This window comes from Ctenopharyngodon idella, chromosome 9 (genome assembly GCF_019924925.1).
Source record: "Ctenopharyngodon idella isolate HZGC_01 chromosome 9, HZGC01, whole genome shotgun sequence".
NCBI classification, from domain to species: Eukaryota; Metazoa; Chordata; class Actinopteri; order Cypriniformes; family Xenocyprididae; genus Ctenopharyngodon; species Ctenopharyngodon idella.
In genome coordinates this window covers 29,945,120-29,966,475 of record NC_067228.1, presented here as the reverse complement: position 1 = coordinate 29,966,475, position 21,356 = coordinate 29,945,120, and the positions used below count along the sequence as shown (strand labels likewise).

At 39.1% G+C, this 21,356-nt stretch overlaps 1 protein-coding gene across 1 annotated transcript in view; it reads right to left on the bottom strand.

The window, feature by feature from the left end:
* LOC127518803 (activin receptor type-1C) overlaps window positions 1–21,356 on the bottom strand; it is a 91,885-nt gene that overhangs the window by 55,134 nt on the left and 15,395 nt on the right. Inside the window, exon 2 of the mRNA XM_051905974.1 lies at window positions 3,976–4,206. Coding sequence (XP_051761934.1) covers window positions 3,976–4,206 — 231 coding nt within the window. The remainder of the gene's footprint in view (window positions 1–3,975; window positions 4,207–21,356) is intronic.

Genomic DNA, 21,356 nt, shown 5'->3' with positions numbered 1-21,356 from the left:
GGCGCTGTCGCTGAATCTGATTACTGTGACGCACTTTACAGGCACAAGAGCAGCGAGCAAGTTGAGCATCAAGCGCAGCAGTGGTAAGTAGGGATGGGCGATACCACTTATTTTGTTTTCGATACAATACAGATCATTTCAAGGCCAAAATTGCCGATATCGATACCGATACCGATACGATACCTCTAATCTGAATTTAAGTTATTAAATTATTAATAATTTAAGTCCTTAAATTATTGAATTATGTAGCGTCTGTTCAAAATCGGATCTACCCGTCAACTTTAGAATCTTCAGAATGCTTTTAGCCTCCTGAACTGTGCGTGTAAATCACGAATCGGCTCCGGCAAGTCCGGGACCAATTGCCCCATTGGCACCTTTGTTACCCCAGTAAAGAAAAACAGAACATATTCTCACCAGCTCCAGGGACTTCAAAGAGTCACCCTGGTGGGGCTAAGGGTCATGTGGTCACAGACACTGGCCACAACCCCAATACACACACACATACAGACACTCACAAACACGCATGGAGATTGTGAATATACATTTATCCTCCAAATATGACTGTGCCAAAGTGTACCCGTCGTTGAGTTCAAGGTACACGTATGTATCCCTAGTATAGAAGCTTAGCTATGACTGTAGTTGTATTAGATTTATTCTAAACTTTATTTTCGCTTTCTATATATGTGTATTATTTGTGTATGTTTAGTAGTATAGTCTCTGTATCCGTAATTTCATATATTAAATACATTATATTCATGCTCGATTGTTTTTTTGCTCATTCAACAAACCCAGGTCACTTTAACGTTTCGATCCAATATCCTTGCTTTACGCATTGATGCTAGAATAGGAAGTCTTTCTCGTGGCCAGAGAAAAACCTTCCTTTTATAATCGGCTATGAGGAGCTAACGGTTTGCTGGACAAACTAATAGTTTCTCTAAATTATTATCAAACCAGAACTAATCATATATGTAATTGATTATAATTCGTTGTAATTAATTCACAATATATGTATAATTCCCTCTTGGGTCGGTATATGCATTATAATTAATCATAAAGCTTTATGATTTATTATATTCATATATTTCACCCATAAATTAATTAAATACCTGTACAGTTTTGCTACAATTACTATGAGTAAAATGGGTAATGGTACCTACTTAACATTATATTTGAAAGGTATTTTAACATTCAAATTGCCTTAATTGCAATTTATTAGATTATATTTTTGTTTACACATGGTTAAAATGTTTATTTGTAGTGGTAACCATGGAAATCTACAAACACTATAGGCTTAGCTGAACTATGGTCACTATAGTAATGGTTCAGTTTCATAAGGGACTGCCAGTGACAGGCTGTTGCACCCATAAAATGCAAACTTTGTATTCTGACAGTGTAGCTACAGAACAGAACATCAATACGAACTTTTAATGTTCAATTTAAATAAATGTAATGCATATTATGTTGTTTTGTCTTCTGTTAAGCATTGTTTGAATGTAGTGTCGGCAGTGAGCGAATGCTTTCTGTGATTGATTGGTTCTGACTTGCAGCATTTGCGTGTGTTCAGATGAGCAGGAAAATAGTTCTATAACACAATTATTCACTAACATAGGTTATTTGTCCAGTTCAATGCATATTGTATGCATTAAATTGATTGTTAATCAAACAAACTTACTAGTAAAAAAAAACACACACCTTAGTATCGATATTTTTATTTGAGCATCGATACTTTCGATACTCAACGTCAGTATCGATATATTGATACTTCATATCAATATGCCCATCCCTAGCGGTAAGCGCTGACGTTAAGGACGACCCATCGTCATTCAAATGCAGGATTGGCGGCATTTACAAAGACTAAAAATGAAAGCGTTAAGGTGCAGATACCGCAAGATGATGTTAATATACACTAATAACACACTAATACACACTAAAAGCAGTCGGCGACGAATGCAAGATCTGTGTTTTCATGGCAAAAGATACGGTCGTTTTCCGTCGTAGAAAGTTATTCTGGTCTGCCTCATCTAACGTTTGTGAAAGGATGTAAGTTTTCCACAGACTGAAGTTGAAAGCTGTGCTTGTGTACTCTTTTTAAATGTGTACATAAAGTTTTGGTAACGCTTTACAATAAGGCTCATTAGTTAACTACTTTAGTTAACATGAACTAAGAATGAGCAACTCTTCTTTAGCATTTATTAATCTTTGTTATTGTTAATTTCAACATTTACTAATACATTATTAATATCTTGTTAACATTAGTTAATTCACTGTGAACTAACATGAACAAACAATGAACAGCTGGATTTTTATTAACTAAATTAAGGAAAAGATTAATAAATACTGCAGCAAATGTATTGCTCATTTTTAGTTCATGTTATGTAATATAATGTTAACATGACACCTTACTGTAAAATGTTACTGGATTTTTTAATAACATGTAAATGATTATAGCATATTTTTCTAAATGTGTTTAAAAGTAATTCTTGAAAGTGTAAAGATACAAATTATAGCAAATATTACTTTTTATATCTGCAGCCTCTCGACCAGACAAACACAGCAGGAGCTGAGCCAAAACAAGCCTCCTCCCGAGAAAACAGCATTGGAAGATCTAATTGGAGGGACTTTTTTGAGATTAGTTCTAAAATTTAAACTTAGTTTTGTTAGAAATAATAAAATAATACTTTTTCATTTATAATTTGTCTTAAATTTCATTTTGTTAAAAAAATTGTGAGAAAATCGTATCATGAAACAAGTATCGCGAATCGTATCACATTGTGAGTTTAGTGAATTGTTACACCCCTAGCTAAAACAATTAAATTGGAGCAGAGGCACGTTTGGCTGCAATTCTTTAAATTTATTCCTGCCGGAATTTTAGTCTAACTAAAAAGAAACAGGCTATATATGGGCGTACAATCAAAATTACATTATATAATGTTATTAATAATAACATCGGATGCATCAATACAATGATAATTAACTGCATATTTATACCGTTAAATCAATTACTGTATGTAAATGGGGGAGACAGACAGCAGCAGGTGCACAACAAATTTTTATACATGACGTCACTGCTGGTGGGAGGGGCCCCATCTTGTGCTTTGCAGGGGGGCCTCACAGACGTGCAATACGCCACTGTGTACCATGCCTGCAGCCTGTCAATCAACATTAGGGTGTTACTGGCCTGCTGCCTCAGTGTCTCAGCCTACAGCTCCTCACTTTTTTTTAACACTTTTAGTCTTCAACATTTTCTCCTTGATTTAATCTCTGACATCATATTTGTGGGAGTGACCAAATTTAATAGTTTAGCCACTGAAAACCCCATTTTGTTGACTACTAATCTAAATATTGGAGTCCCCGAATGTAGCTAATTATGGTATTATGTGGCTATGTTAATTTGGCCCTGAGATGGGAAAATATGATAATCTTTTGAAAGAAAGTGATCAAATTGATTTGTTTTTTGTTTGTTTTTTGTTTGTTTGTTTGATTGTTTGTTTTTTTGTTTTTCTAAAATGTTCAGGCACAAAGGGCAATGGGCCATTAATCCATCCTTTACACTGGTACACCAGTCTCAAGCCAATAGTCCTGTGTGACTCTACCTGTTAGACAGCCACTCAGACAATTTTAACTGCCCTGCTAGGATACACACAGTATTTATAACCCTCGGGCTGCCCGCGAGTAACCCGGACAGCCTTGTTATGTCATATTGGTAGAAGAAGAGGATCAACACTTCTAATGTGTGGGGAATGGGAGCCCAGGACCACACAAACACATTTTTAAGACATGATTTTTAAGACATATATGGTTTACTTTCACTGAACAAAGAAAGATATGTTATTCTGTACACAAAAACAGTCAAAACAAAACACACACTAATACAAATGTACTGTTAGTTTAATTCTAGCACTCTTTATAGAACTAGAGAGTTTTAGAATTAGAATTAGAACACAATATATGGAAGATGAAACTGGCCTGTCATACCTGGATTGAGGTGCAGAGTCTCATTGTTGCAGAAGTCTGTAAAGCAGCAGTTGCGTGTATAGACATTTCTGGAGCTGCGGCAATACATTTCACCCTTGAGCTGTGATGGGGATACGCAGGACTTCACTGGCTCCTCCTTCCCATTTATGAGCATCACTGAGTTCCAGCACGCTCCTTCTGCCTCCGTCTCACAAGTGTGGTTCACACACAAGTGACATACACACTTTAAGGCTGAGAGAAAAGATTTATAGATTGATATTTGGTGGGGAAAAAGTAACTGTCACACCTTTTATTAGGATGAAAGATTTTTTTCTTTAGGCACGGTAAAACAACAATTTAACAATTGTTATAAAATTAATAAAATTAATGTATTGTCATTGTATGTACACCAATAAAACAATAAATCATAAATATCATGTGGCGTACCATATCCAGTTAAATTCTTGAATTTAAAGAAAGGATGCAAAATTAGCATAAATGAAATAAAATGCAAATAAATTCAATTAAATTCATTTAACTGATGCACACCAGTAATGTTTTCTTCGAAGGCACATTTATAAAAGCTACAGTGCTCAGCGTAAATGAGTACACCCCCTTTGAAAAGTAACATTTTAAACAATATCTCAATGAACACAAAAACAATTTGCAAAATGTTGACAAGACTAAGTTTAATATAACATCTGTTTAACTTATAACATGAAAAGAAGGTTAATAATATAACTTAGATTACACATTTTTCAGTTTTACTCAAATTAGGGTGATGCAAAAATGAGTACACCCCAGAACAAAAACTACTACATCTAGTACTTTGAATGGCCTCCATGATTTTTAATGACAGCACTAAGTCTTCTAGGCATGGAATGAACAAGTTGGTGACATTTTGCAACATCTATCTTTTTCCATACTTCAAGAATGACCTTTTAGAGACTGGATGCTGAATGGAGAGTGATGCTCAACTTGTCTCTTAAGAATTCCCCATAGGTGTTCGATTGGGTTCAGATCAGGAGCCACTGAATCACTTTCACCCTGTTCTTCTTCAGAAATCCAACAGTGGCCTTAGATGTGTGTTTACGATCATTGTCATGTTGGAAAAGTGCACGTTGACCAAAGGCACGGAGTGATGGTAGCAACTTCTCTTTCAGTATAGAGCAGTACATCTGTGAATTCATGATGCCATCAATGAAATGCAGCTCCCCAACACCAGCAGCACTCATGCAGCCCCACATAAGGACACTGCCACCATCATGTTTCACTGTAGGCACCATGCATTTTTCTTTGTATTCCTCACCTTTGTGACGCCATACAGTTTTTAAGCCATCAGTTCCAAAATCATTTCTCTTGGTCTCATCACTCCAGAGTATAGAGTCCCAGTAGTCTTCATCTTTGTCAGCATGGGCTCTAGGCGGGCTTTTTTGTGCCTGGGCTTTAGGAAAGGCTTCTTTCGTGGACGGCACCCATGCATGCCATTCCTCTGCAGTGTATGCTGTGTTGTGTCACGGGAAACAGTCACCCCAGTTTGGCTTTCTACTTCTTTAGATAACTGCAGTGAACTTGCATGCCGATTTTCTTCAACCCTTCTCATCATAAGATGCTCCTGTCGAGGTGTTAACTTCCATGGACGACCTGGACGTCTCTGTGAGATGGTTGCAGTTCCATTTTTTTTTTTTTTCAAATTTTTGTACCACTTTTGCTACAGTATTCTGACTGATAAGTAAAGCTTTGCTGATCTTCTTGTAGCCTTCACCTTTCTGGTTTAAAGAAATTATTTCCTTTCTCAGGTGACATTTCTCTTCCATGTGGTGCCATTGCTGACAGCATGAAATGGGAAGGAGTTTTAACACCCTTTTATAGTCAACTGTCTGCTGGACACCTGTGTAATGAATAATTAGACTCACCTGTGGTTAAATTCTTGTTAAATTAGATATTTGTAGTCTAAAATTTAGCTTTGCTCCAGAGAATTTCAGTGGGGTGTAATCATTTTTGCATCACCCTAATTTGAGTAAAACTGAAAATTTTGTTCTCTAAGTTATATTATTAACCTTACTTTCATGTTATAAGTTAAACAGATGCGATATAAAAAAAAACTTAGTCTTGTCCTCATTTTGGAAAAAGTTTTTGTGTTCATTGAGATATTGTTTAAAATGTTACTTTTCAAAGGGGGTGTACTCATTTACAGTGAGCACTGTACTTGCATATCCTAATTGAACTAAGGCCTAATCCTGGCTTAATCTAAGCCCTGTTTGTGAAACCAGGCCTACATCTGTCCCTCACAGCCTCATTTTCATCCAAATTCAATATGACACTTAAACTTACGGAGCAGGCAAAGTGCCTGTTTTAGGATAAATGTCTCAATGTCGAAATGTATTTTAAGTTATACATATTGTAATGTATTTAAAGGTTTTACATAAAAGTGTTTAATCTGTTAAAGTGTTCAATCCAAGTGCCGACATCTGATATGCCAATATTTTTCAAATCATTTTGGCTGATAGCCGATGCTGATATGCAAATATATTTTTCCTTTGTTTGGAAACAACACTAAGTGAATTATAAATGAATAAATGAATTATTTTTCATTTCAGTTAGTATTCAGGAAAAACTTTATTTTTTCATTTTAGTTTCAGAGTTCTGAGGTTAAAGGTTACTTGATAAAGCTAAATAAATATTAAAGTTATTTTTATAATGAGTACATTGAAGGCTTTGAAAATAACAATAATAAAGTCAATCACTGCTGTTTTTTTTCTCAGACAGATGCAGTTGTAACCTAAATATTTTATTTTGATTTTAACATATGTAGATGATCTACACAGCAATGGAGTCATCAACACGACGTGTGGTGGCGTGACTTCATTTACTGCTTTATTTATTCAGAAACAGAAGTAACTTTATGTTATTGGTGTATTCTATTTATTAGTGTAACAACAGCGCCCCCTAAATAAATATAACTTCCTAGTGGGCAGGCACTAGGACCTGGAGGAGGTTGCTGCTGCTTTAAGCCTCGGTTATACTCATAGATTGTAAAAAATATGGGCGTAGTGTCCGTGACGTCACCCATAGGTTTCTGAAGAGCATTTTTGAAACCTAAAGCCAGTCGTTGCCATCTTGGCACTGCACGTCACTCCCAAATAACAGAAAATGGGCAAAGAGGCGGGACGTGAGATTAGATATTTAGATAAATTAGATATTTGTAGTCTAAAATTTAGCTTTGCTCCAGAGAATTTCAGTGGGGTGTACTCATTTTTGCATCACCCTAATTTGAGTAAAACTGAAAATTTTGTTCTCTAAGTTATATTATTAACCTTGCTTTCATGTTATAAGTTAAACAGATGCGATATATAAAATAAAAAAAACTTAGTCTTGTCCTCATTTTGGAAAATGTTTTTGTGTTCATTGAGATATTGTTTAAAATGTTACTTTTCAAAGGGGGTGTACTCATTTACAGTGAGCACTGTACTTGCATATCCTAATTGAACTAAGGCCTAATCCTGGCTTAATCTAAGCCCTGTTTGTGAAACCAGGCCTACATCTGTCCCTCACAGCCTCATTTTCATCCAAATTCAATATGACACTTAAACTTACGGAGCAGGCAAAGTGCCTGTTTTAGGATAAATGTCTCAATGTCGAAATGTATTTTAAGTTATACATATTGTAATGTATTTAAAGGTTTTACATAAAAGTGTTTAATCTGTTAAAGTGTTCAATCCAAGTGCCGACATCTGATTTGCCAATATTTTTCAAATCATTTTGGCTGATAGCCGATGCTGATATGCAAATATATTTTTCCTTTGTTTGGAAACAACACTAAGTGAATTATAAATGAATAAATGAATTATTTTTCATTTCAGTTAGTATTCAGGAAAAACTTTATTTTTTCATTTTAGTTTCAGAGTTCTGAGGTTAAAGGTTACTTGGTAAAGCTAAATAAATATTAAAGTTATTTTTATAATGAGTACATTGAAGGCTTTGAAAATAACAATAATAAAGTCAATCACTGCTGTTTTTTTTCTCAGACAGATGCAGTTGTAACCTAAATATTTTATTTTGATTTTAACATATGTAGATGATCTACACAGCAATGGAGTCATCAACACGACGTGTGGTGGCGTGACTTCATTTACTGCTTTATTTATTCAGAAACAGAAGTAACTTTATGTTATTGGTGTATTCTATTTATTAGTGTAACAACAGCGCCGCCTAAATAAATATAACTTCCTAGTGGGCAGGCACTAGGACCTGGAGGAGGCTGCTGCTGCTTTAAGCCTCGGTTATACTCATAGATTGTAAAAACTATGGGTGTAGTGTCCGTGACGTCACCCATAGGTTTCTGAAGAGCATTTTTGAAACCTAAAGCCAGTCGTTGCCATCTTGGCACTGCACGTCACTCCCAAATAACAGAAAATGGGCAAAGAGGCGGGACGTGGGTGGAGCTGAGGTGACGTGACGACAGCAGACAAACGGCTAGTGGTGACAGCAGTGGCAATCCACCTGTCACTCAAGTAGCCGCTCCCTTAATTATGCAGAACTTTAAGGCTTAATATAATTTAAACGGATGAGTTATAAAAAAATTCACCCCCCTCACAGTTGTCATGAAGGGCAATATTAGCTATATAGACCAAAAAAAACACAATTTGTACCAGGCTGTAAACATGTTTTTTTCTGCTGTAAAGTTGGGCATTATAACACAGGTCTCAATGAGATTCTGCTCTTTTGGAGCCTGTCCCTAGCGGCCAGTCGATGAATTGCAGTTTAAGTCACTTCTGTATTGGCTTCAAGAGAAACGGGGGGAGGTTGCCACTTGGTTATACTCCAGTTTGGACATATACATGGACAGCTGCGGACAGCACGGATGCTTGACTACTTGTATTTACACTACTGAAAGTGTATGCTGGGGTCCGCTCAGCAGACGTGTTCCACACATGCGCAGTACATCAGCATGTACAGTTCCAGACATGTGCAGTAGATCTTCTTGAACAGTAAACAAACATGGATTATTGTACATCATGAATCATAATCACGCACTGTTCGCTGTTGGCCAGAGGAGAACTGGCCCCCCGACTGAGCCTGGTTTCTCCCAAGGTTTTTTCTCCATTTTTATCACCTGATGTCACCTGTTGGAGTTTGGGTTCCTTGCCGCTGTCGCCTTTGGCTTGCTTAGTTGGGGACACTTGATACTCAACAATGTTTTTGATCTGCCTGCATAGACACCATTGTATGCGAACTGAACTGAGCTGGACGATGACATCACTGTTTTCTCCAGTGCTGATATATAGATAAATTAACTAAATTAATAACTATTGATTTTTACAACGGAATGAATCATTACTGAATTTACTTAAGCTGGACAATGACACCATTTTCTTTAAGAGCTGTTGTGCAGCCAAAATTATTTACCAGTTATCACTGTAAAATTGCTTTGACACAATCTGCATTGTAAAACGTGCTATATAAATAAAGGTGATTTGACTTGACATCATTATTATTGCACATCTGGCTGTCTTTATATTGTTTCAACAACAGATTGTAGAGGTGTGAGTAGCAATGGACTTCACACAGCCTCTCTTCAAATTCAACGTTGTTTTTCCAGTGCATGCGCAGTTGGTGCTTTTGTAGCCTAGTGACAAGTTCACATGGTCACAAAAAAATGGGAAGCACTCGTATGTCCGGAAAGAGCCTCCGCGTACACCCTCCGATGACAGGATGCTTGTTCGAGATACATTGGCACTGCGGAGACCGATCGGCGTGTGACATCAAAGTACCGCGAGAGCGATTGGAGAGTATGCGACTCCTTATGCTTTTGAATTACTCTCGCGGTACTTTGATGTCATGTGCCGATTGGTCTGCGCAGCGCTGATGCATCTGGAACAAGCCTAATTTTTACGTCACGTAGACCTTCGTGCACTCGCACATGTGGAAAGTATAACCAAAGACTATAAATATAGAAAGATAGTTCACTCCTATTAGTTATGAATGGGAGAAACTGCAACACAATTATGGCGGAATACGTCCCGCCTTCTAAGTAAAAGAGCTAATCGCTGATTGTCATTGCGTCACTGCAGCTGCTGCTAGAGGCTCCGGTTCCCATAGAAACCTGAGACTTGCGCTTAGGACTGCACATGTGCACTGGCTCATCTAGCCTGAAAAATAAGCCTTTTTAACGCTATTTGAGCATAAGAAACAACATTTATGGGACAGTTCATGTCAAATTTTGTTACTGATTTGAAATATTTAATTGTGAGTTCGCCAAGCAGTTTTTGAGATTTCAGGATTCCCCCATTCAAATAGATAGGATTTGTTCTTGGATGCCTGAAATAGCTGCCCGAAGGCATTGCAAATATGGCCGCCAAGTGAACAGACTTTCCTTGAAAGGGACTTTGGTATAACCGAGGCTTTAGAGGCACTACACGTGCTAGAGAGTAGAGATTGATCATCGTAGGGTATCACACATCGGACACATTTTTTCTGTATTCGCATTTACAAGTTCAATCCAAACAGCAATCCAAACAGTGAATCTAATCACTATACATGCAAAAGTTCAGTTCAAGAATGACCACACTACTTATGTGATTTTATCTCTAGCACTCCTTGCACACATGTGACTTATAGCAGGTAATAAACTCGCTCACTTGATCTCTTTCTCACAATACTCTCCTACATAATACAGTAAGCTTCAATGAACAATATCAATTGAGAACATACAGTTTACGTTGCTAAGAGTGGTTGCTAAGATTGTTGTGTAGTGATACACAGAACCGGTCATAGCTGTGTTTTATCGTGAATAAAACACAGCTATTGACCAATCAGAATCAAGGACAGGAACTAACCATTTTATAAATGAGCAATATCACACAAGTAGCCGTGCGATATGGCTGTATATCAGCACGGCTGTGATTCGGCCGTATACAACAGTTCGACGGCACGAGTGTGTAAATAAATAATAAACAATAACTGATTGTCTTTAAAAACCCTCTTTTGTGAGGAACTACTTCCTTCCGCCACGGATTCAAATCTCAAGTTGACAGTTTAACAGTTGAGCCCAAGCCTCTGTTACTAATTCTGAAATGTCACTTTATAACTAGTAACGAAGGAACATTGAGTTGCTTCATTGAAACTCATTGTAATATGTAGAGTATTATGGGAGAGAGATAGTCTGCGAGTGCATTACCTGCACCTAGCTGATATTCTTCAGGTCAATCTTATATTCATAATCACAAAATCAGTTTGAATGTCTGCTGAGGAAAGCGATATTTGTCCTTTTAACATCAGGCTGTCATAATTCCCATGACAGAGTTAGTCAATGCATTTGTCAGTTGCGTCTCGTAGCATGTTGTTTAAGTAAGGAATAATTGATGACGGGCCGTTGAATTCTTAGAAAATGCACACCCGAGTTGGTAATGCTAAACCTCAGGTGTGCATTATTTTCTAACTTTCTAGGCCTAGAGTCAATTATTCCGCTTATGGTTACCACACCTCAAGACACTGTTCCGATGTTGTATTTCAAGACATTTATCAGGTTTTTGTCCTTAAAACACTCTTGTGTGTGGGACTAATTTCTTACGCATCTCATCCCAAGCCTCCGTTGCTAATTACAAAACGGTTTTTTAGAACTAGCAATGATGGCTTCTTGAGCCTTGATAGCAGAATAATACCATTGATACAGTTATTAACGCAGTTGAGAGAGAGAGAGAGAGAGAGAGAGAGAGAGAGAGAGAGCAGCATATGTGAATTAGCCTACCTGAGACTGTTCGTCTCTTAAGGCAGTAGTATCTCTAGTAATAGTGAAACTATACGTTTATCTGCCTGAAGAACCACCAGTTATTACCTCGCTGGTGAGTCATGTATCTTTTAAGTTGCTAAACTATTTTACTGATTAATTCGTCAGAGCAGCGCTGACAAAACGTTTCTGTGCGAGTGTACACTTGAAAGAGAGAAAGAGAGCGCGCGCACGAGAGAGTATGCATTTTCAGGACACAATAAAAAGTATTTTGTGGCAAAAACCATGAAAATAACTTGTTTTGATCCTATTGTTTATTATATTTATTTGCACACCTTAGAACGTTGGTCAACTAATCAGATTCGAGCATTCAACAGCCGTGTAGTATAAAGACAACTTCCAGTCCATTCTAATATAAAAGTCTTTGCGACTGATTGACTCACTCATAAAGACAGTCTTTGCTGCCATCTTGTGGTGTATTAATGTAACTTTCACTAAAGTCGAAATCACTAACGGACTCTTTCTCAATACCAAAAAATATAAATGTTATATATTACAACAGTATAAGAAGTAAAATAGGAAATAAACCCAAGCAAACAGTTAAGTCAAACGTACAAAAGCAGCGCAGTTAGTAGGCTACAGGATTTAATTTCAGTGTAAATATAAAGTTATGAAACTTAATATAGCCATTAAGCCAAATCTATTAGCTCTGGAACAAGTAATAAATTAATAAGACCAAAGATTGCCCGTTTGATACCCAAAACGAATACCTTATGTTTAAACACTATCTACATAAGAGATAGCGCCAAATTCCCAAAGGACTGGCTGAGATGAAGCTGTTCTCGGAGGGTACATGAGCGCTGAACGGTCGCTGACGGCCTGGAGCTCGCATCTCCGAAAGCGACTAAACAAATGTTCAAATAGGCGCATATCTGAGGCCTAAGCAACTATATTCTCTCTCTCTCTCTCTCTCTCTCTCTCTATATATATATATATATATATATATAGTGTGTGTGCATAATTATTATGCAAGTTGATATTTTGATTATATTTTTTCCAAGTACAATTTACCAATTCCAAACCACATCAATCTTAATAACTACTATTAATTTAGTATTTAATCATTTATAAGTGATAATTGTTAACGAAGGCTGGAAGTGAAAAACGCAATACTATGCAATACAATACTAATGCAATGCTAACAATTGCTAAATTAAGGCATGACCAATAGACAGCAAAAAAAAAAAAAAAAAAAAAAAAAAAACAGGCCAAGAAGAAAAGACGCATGTTAACTGCAAATAAAATAAGAGTCAGACTGTGGCGGTGGCGAGGGAGTTGTGCTGTGCGATGCTACTAACAATGAGCAAGACGGACCTTTCAGGGTAGGAAACGGACTTAAAATGTACTCCCAAAACTTACTACCAGATTCTGGAAGATACACTCTTCAAATAGTGGTACAAGAGGATGTTGTGCTGGTCCTTCAAGAATCACTCCCAGCCTATCTGTCTATAAAGCCTATAAAAAAATCAGTCTTCATGTATTTTACTACACTTCAGCTTGTGGTTCTTATTAAGTGTGGGTCATATTTCAGGATTCTTTACCTTAGTAAAGTCTCTGAGGACCTGATACATTGTACTTCTGGAGACTCCGGGTAGGTTGCAGTTCTGAAAAGTGGTGGCACCATGGAGACTAAAGGGTCCCTGGTGGTTTTATACCTAATTCTTCACCTTAACTCCTATTTTTTTTTTTTGCAGTTAACTTGAGTCTTTTCTTCTTGGCCTGTTTTTTTATGACCCTGCTGAGCAATGACCCCCCCAGTGAGCATTTTGCTGTCCATTCCATTGGTCACGCCTTAATTTAGCAATTGCTAGTATTGCGTTAGTATTGCATCCTTCTCATGGGCATTTAATAATTTTTGACTTTTCAGTGTGAGTTAAATCTCTTTTTGGGCCCATTTTCCTGTAAAAGAAAACCTGGTTAATTATTATGCACACCTGAATATAAAGTGTTTTTTACTTTCAGCCTTCGTTAACAAATTTGTATCACTTAAATGATATATATGACATAAATGATTATGTGATATATATATATATATATATATATACATAAATGATTAAATGATTAAATACAAAATCAATAGTAGTTCTTAAGACTGATGTGGTTTGGAATTGGTAAAATGGGCTTGGAAAAAAATATGATCAAAATATCAACTTGCATAATAATTATGCACGCACTGTATGTATATATATATATATATATATATATAAAACATGCCGTATTTTTTGGTATTGAGAAAGAGTCTGTTAGTGATTTCAACTGCAGTGACAGTTACATTAATACGCCATGAGATGGTGGTAAAGACTGTCTTTATGAGTGAGTCAGTCAGTCGCAAAGACTTTTATATTGAAATGGACTGAAACAAGGAAACAAGGACGTTGTTTTTACTTTAAACATCTTACAAGACGCAACTGATAAATCAACTGACTAACCTACTTCAGCTACTTATTATCTGAGATAGTATAATTATTAAAACAAATATACAGATTTAACTGGATATTATTTATCATTTACATAAGGAATACAACATGCTCACATCAGATAAGGGGGGGGGGATGTTTAAGAGGCTTTTGTGCGGTCCTTATTTGGGAGTCTCACTGGTTGTCTTTGCAGTCAAAAGTGACCGAACCCCTGAAATGTAACTTCTTATTTTTTCAGTAAAATCATTGTAATAAATTTTTGTTCAATAATATATTTTATTTTTTATTTTGCATTCTGAGAGGGATTTGTGGTACTAATTAATATTTATGCAGTAATTAATATCCATTTTTTGCATTATAAATAATACAACATTTTTTTTTTTTAATTATTTTTCAATTAATGCAGTATTTCAGGTTAAAATAGAGTCTAGGCCTTTAAAATCCAATTTTTTGAAGGCAGATTAGTGCCATCTGTTGAGAGTAGAGAAAGAAAACATGTAATACCATAGTGTAACCACTAGTTCCCATTCAGTCAGTCACGTTCGACATTACATTGATACTGACGTAATGGGGTCTCGCCTGGGAGCCCAATCACCTCCAAGTGGTACAAAACGAGCCAATGGGAATTGGCCAGTGAGATTTACATGCCGGACCACACCCCCAGCATCCGGGTATAAATAGGACCCCGGCCTACTCACTCCCATTCATACTTTTGCTTCGGAGCCGAGCGGTTGTACAGCGATTGTTCTTCCAATACACCTCTAATGAGAGTAAATTTCTGAGCAAATAACAGCAATTTTAATTGCTACCAGGAGAACACCCCGAAAACAGCAATTTTAATTGCTATTTTGCTTGCAGCTCGTCGAGGGATCTCTCTGCAGGTGTGATGACGCATTCCAGCGGTGTTTGCATCCAGCTTGCTGTTTACACAGGGCAGCATTCACCGTGGGCGCTTAGGCTAAGAGTATTTCTCTAAATAGGGCTCTAGAGTGCGACCAATTTGGTCGCATATGCGACCTAATTTCTCAATGGTGCGACTAAAAAAATCTGAGGTCGCACCGGTAAGACCAGCCGTTCAAGGAAAAAAAAAAAAAAAAGTCTCCGCGACTCTGAAAGTCTCCCTGTGGTTCAACAAAAGACACACATTAGGCCCATAGCGTGGTCTAAACCAATCACAGATAGTGAAGGTAACGGCTCTATTATAAACATTACAAAAATAAAACAATGAAACGATTAATTGACTATTTCCCCATTCCATTTTCATCTCTTTTAACCACAAACAATGTAACAATGTTAAAACGAAAGTTACTTTGTATATTGAACAGAACTATGACTGTATTAACTGTCCCAATGTTAATCACTGATGAATAGTGATGAATACTATGAATATTATGAATACTTAGTGTGATGAATACCATGGATACTATCCATTAAATTTCAGCTCAGTGAAGCACTTTAAGCACCAACACTTTTTCAGTAAGTTACCTTTCTTGTAGAATTGTGCTTCAAATAAAGAACTTTATGTTGACCAGATTGTTAGTTAATCATTTACAAGTCAATATTGCCTATATGGACAGCGATTTAAAAAAAAAAAAAAAGTGAACTTGTAAAACTGCGGTGTTAAATGCAATGCTGTCAAAAATTTGGGTGCACCTAAGAAAAAAAGTTACGCGCACCAGTGCGACCAGTGCAAAAAGTTAGTCTAGAGCCCTGCTAAAAGAGCAAGCACGGCAGCGAGCGTCTTTTTAACCCTATGGGGTCTGAGGCTGATTTGGGGCCCTGGAGAAGTTTTGACATGCCCTGACATTTGTGCTTTTTTCAGTTGTTCATAAACATATTAATGGAAAAGGTGTCATTAAACTGTATTCAGCACGAACTAGGCTATGTACCATAATATGTGAGTAACATGTATGTACATGTTTGTATTTTTGATGGAATAACATTTATGCGTGGTTATTGAAAAAACAAAAAACTCAAGTCACTGAAATAAGGCCAGAAAACAAATATTATATATGTGTTCACAAGACTTCTGGGTATTGGAGGTTGTAGACTAGAATTTTTGCTTCAAAATGATGTAAAAATTATCCTGCCTACTCATTCATATAAAACAATATAGAGATTTAAATTTTGTAAGACACTTTTTGTCAAGAACACAGTATGCATGGAGGCGTGAATCTTCATGAATAATGCTGTGATTCACACCTGAGAAGACAAAGACCCGCATAATGACTCGCATAATGAGCCCTTTCAGTCAGGTAGGCTATGTGAAAAAACTCTCTGATAACAGGATCACATCAGCTATTGTATTAAAGTTAATATAATGTCCACTCTTGACCAAAAAAAAAAACATGATTTTTGTGATCTCATGCATGCACGTATTATTGCACATCATGAAGAAAAAATTGTATAGGCCTATTATAGTTTAAATTACAGCACCAGTCAAAAGATTGGATGCATTACTATTATAATGTTTTTAAAAGAAGTCTCATATTCATCATGCTGTATATCAAACATACAGAAAAAACAGCAATACTGTGAAATATTATTACAATTTAAAATAATGGTTTTCTATTTTAATATACTTTAAAATATAATGTATTTCTGTGATGCAAAGCGTCTGAACATTCATGTTACCTCTATGGTATTTCATATAGGCTTTTAGCTTAAAAGCATGCATATTTGGAGAAATATTGATGGATTCTCATATGTTTATGTCAATTTTCTATACAGAGGAGTAATATTCAATATTTATTGTCATCACTGTGAGCGCTGGATACTGTGTTTTCAATTCATACTTGCAGCCGGAGGGCACTCTGTGCTCATTTAGTCCACAAATGTCTCGTTAGAAGAACAGGCATTCCATGTGACATTACAGGAACTAACAGAGACTTCCAGAGATCACTAACCATGGCTATGACATGCAGATAAACACCTTCGAAGATAATAAATACATGATTGCGACGATGTATACATGTATTGCCTCAGAATTTGCGTCTGAATAGCGCTCGCTCCATGGGCGTGGCCGCATTAGCGGATAATGAGCTGACTTTTTTTGCATGCTATGCTCATCCTGCTGGCCAAGGCAACGCACAAGGGTAGTTCTGAGCCAGGGTTGATGCAGGACCCGCGCATGCTGACTGACCTTGCCCTCTGGGCGAGAGAAGTCGCAGCACGGGCCCTCGGCCAGACAATGTCCACCTTGGTGGTCCAGGAATGCCATCTCTGGCTAAACCTTGCTGAGATGCGAGATGTCAACAAAGTGCACTTTCTTTTCTAGCCAGTCCATCATGGGACCCATAAATCCAGGTGCACCACACTCACTGCCTCTACTTCGGGATGCTGTGCTTCCCGGGTTAGGCCCAAGCACCCTCGCTGCCCCCTGCGGGTACGTCTGTTGTCTCTTTGGTGCCACTCGTACGGACCTTGGGAGCCTCACTAGAGCTTCCCAGCCCGTCCCGCTGGCCTATTCGGACAGTCAGACTCAGCTGCGTGATTCAGTTCGCCGGGCGGTCCCCCAGGTTCAGCGGTGTCTTGCTTGCCTCATGGCAGACAAGCACACCCCTGTCCTGTGAGTGGAGATTGCGTTCCTGCTGGCGAAGGACGCAATAAAGCCTGTCCCTCCAGCCGAGATGAAGGTTATACAGCAAGCTCGGGGAGGTGGGCATTCACATCTTGAACTATCTTGAGGACTGACCCGTTCCGGCTCACTCTCGAAATCAGTCATGCGAACACAGGGACCTGGTGCTCAGGCACCACAGCCATCTGGGGTTTCAGGTCAACTGGGAAAAGAGCAAGCTCTTCTCTGTGCAGAGCACCTCTTTTCTCAGTGTGGAGACGGACTCAGTCAGTAGGACTGTGCATCTCGCCAGCGAGCACGCACAGTCGGTGCTGAACTGCCTGAATACGTTCTCACAGAAAACAGCGGTTCCACTGAAGCTATTCAGAGGCTCCTGGGGCATATGGCATCCGCAGCCGCGGTCACGCCGCTCGGATTGCTGCATATGAGACCCCTCTAGCACTGGCTTCTCAACCGAGTCCCGAGGTGGGCATGGCGCCAGGGCACACTCCGTGTGATCATCACACCGAGTTGTCGCCGTATATTCAGCCCGTGGTTGGACCTTGCTTTTCTACGGGCCGGAGTGCCCCTAGTACAAGTGTCCAGGCATGTTGTTGTCACAACAGATGCCTCCACCACCAGCTGGGGTGCCGTATGCAGTGGGCATGCTGCGTCGGGCTCCTGGACAAGACCCCAATGATAGTGGCATATCAAATGCCTTGAGTTGCTAGCAGTACTCCTTGCCCTGCGCCGGTTTTGACCGTTGTTGCACGACAAGCATGTACTGGTCCAGACGGACAACACATTGACCGTAGCATACATCAACCACCAGGGTGGTCTACGCTCTTGTCGCATGTCGCAACTCCCCCGCCATCTCCTCCTCTGGAGTCACCGCCAAATCAGGTCGCTGCGCGCCATTTATATCCCGGACGAGCTCAATCGTGCGGCCGATGCGCTCTCACGACAGCTCACATTCCCCAGGTGGTTCAGCTGATTTGGAGCCAATTTGGGGACGCACAGGTAGACCTGTCGCCTCCCACGAATCCACTCACTGCCAGTTGTTTTACTCCCTGTACGAGGGGACCCTCGGCACGAATGCACTGGCACACAGCTGGCCCCGGGGCCTACGCAAATACGCGTTTCCCCCAGTGAGCCTTCTCGTACAGACTCTGTGCAAGGTCAGGGAGGACGAGGAGCAGGTCTTGCTTGTTGCACCGTACTGGCCCAAGCGGACCTGGTTCCCAGAGCTGATGCTCCTCGCGACAGTCCCTCCCTGGCGAATTCCCCTGAGGAAGGACCTGCTTTCTCAGGGACGGGGCACCATATGGCACCCACGTCCCAACCTCTGGAACCTCCTCATGTGGTCTCTGGATGGGACACGGAGGACTTAAGTGGCCTACCGCCCGCGGTAGTTGACACTATCACTTCGGCTAGAGCCCCCCTCTATGAGGCACGCTTATGCCATGAAGTGGAGTCTGTTCGCTGAGTGGTGTTCTTCCCACCGGGAAGATCCCCGAAAATGCCCGGTCAGCTCTGTGCTTTCCTTCCTTCAAGATGGCTTGGAGCGGAGGCTGTCCCCCTCCACCTTGAAGGTCTATGTGGCCGCCATCGCAGCACATCACGATGTGGTCAGTGGCAGGTCACTAGGAAAGCACAACCTGATCATCAGGTTCCTCAGAGGTGCCAGGAGGTTAAACCCTTCTAGGCCTTGCCTTATTCCCTCTTGGGACCTCTCTGTCGCTCTGGCGAGCCTACAGAGAGCTCCCTTCGAGCCCCTTGAGTCAGTTGAGCTGAAACATCTGTCGTTGAAGACAGTGCTCCTGACCGCGCTCGCTTCCTTTAAGAGGGTCAGGGACCTGCAAGCATTTTTCGGTCAGCGAATCGTGCCTAGAATTCGGGCCGGCTTCCTCTCACATTGTCCTGAGACCCCGGCTTGGATATGCGTTGCTGTGTCCTGTTTGTGCCCTGCGCGTTTACATGGACCGCACACAGAGCTTCAGAAGCTCTGAGCAGCTCTTTGTTTGCAGAGGTTGGCCCACTGGATAGTGGATGCCCTCACCTTGGCGTACCAGTCCCAAGGCGAGCCGTGCCCCCTCGGGTTGCGAGCTTACTCCACTCGGGGTGTTGCCTCCTCCTGGGCATTGGTGCACGGCGCCTCTGTAGCAGACATCTGCAGAGCTGAAGTCTGGGCGACACCAAACACATTTGCGAGATTTTATAATCTCCAAGTGGACCCGGTGTCCTCCCTTGTGCTGTCTACACGTAGATAGCCACAGGTGTTCACTTGCTTGTGCCATTTCCTTCGGACGAGGGAATGCGAGCACTTTTCCTGCTCCTCAGTTCAGTTCCCCAATGTAATTAATGTAATGCTGAAATGTAATGCTTTTCCTCCATTGCTATGGTACACTGTAAAGTTGGCAAAACTCAAAAGAATTTAGGTAATCAGTTACACCAGTTTTTTAAGTTAAGTAATTCAAAATTTAAGTAAGCAGAACTGGTAGATTTCAATTTTGTACTCATACATTTTAATTGCTCTTAACTTTAAATTTTTTAGTAAGTTAACTTATACATTTAACTTAAAATTATCATGCAATCACAACATTTTTAGTACTGGAAATTTAGCTATCTATAACTAGCTAGTTCAGCAAATTCTAATTGGTAACAATGATTTGATAAAACGAAAAGAGTACGGCAATATAGAAAATTTTTCATATACCTTTTATCAAACTAAGCTCATGCTCCACTCCGCTCCATTATATAACACTTAAATTTAGCATTTATTCTGCCTTTAGAGTGTCATGGCAAAGCATGCTGGGAAATAGAAATCCCAGCCTAGTTTAATTTAAATTTAAGTTTGTCTAAATTAAAAGAAACAAGCTCATGAAACTCAAAGCAATGAAACAATTCAGATTACTTCAAATTTGTCAGTATCATGAACTCAAAAGAAAAAGAAAGTTCTAAATACTCATAAAAGTTAATTTGATTGAACTAATTTGTTTTATTAGAGTTTGCCCTACTCAAACCAATTAATTATTTTGAGCTAGGGTTTACAGTGGCTGTTAATCTTCTCAATTTTGTGAATGACTCACAAAACAATAATTTAATGGTTTAAAGACAGGCTTCTTCAGGCCATTGTGACATTATGGTGCAGTTGCCTGACAAAAACTGCCTGCAACACATATGCCTACATTGACCACCTTCAGAAGGTTTTGTCAGCCGTGGTACAGTGCAATGGAGGCTATACTAAAAATGTTGCAGCTTATTGTAATTTTGCCATTTGCCATTATTTATTAAACCAAATACTTGACCATAGTAATTTACTAAGCATCACTAAGAATGTCAAATGATTCAAAATTGTATCACCTCTCAATAATTGCATTATTTCTAAGCTGACAAATGTATTGTAATGTATTTCCTCTTAAGAACAATCAAAAACTAATACTTTAGACAAACCATATTGAAAATTCAGGTCCCAAAGAAGAAACTCAATACAACAAAAGTGACTAGACGTGATCACTGACACACAAGTTAGAAAACCTGTTATCATTTAAACAAAATTGAGTATACTTGTGATTTCCAATTTCCAATGAAATAACTTGTGAATACTAGAACCAGGCTATCGCCATAGGCACCATAGGCG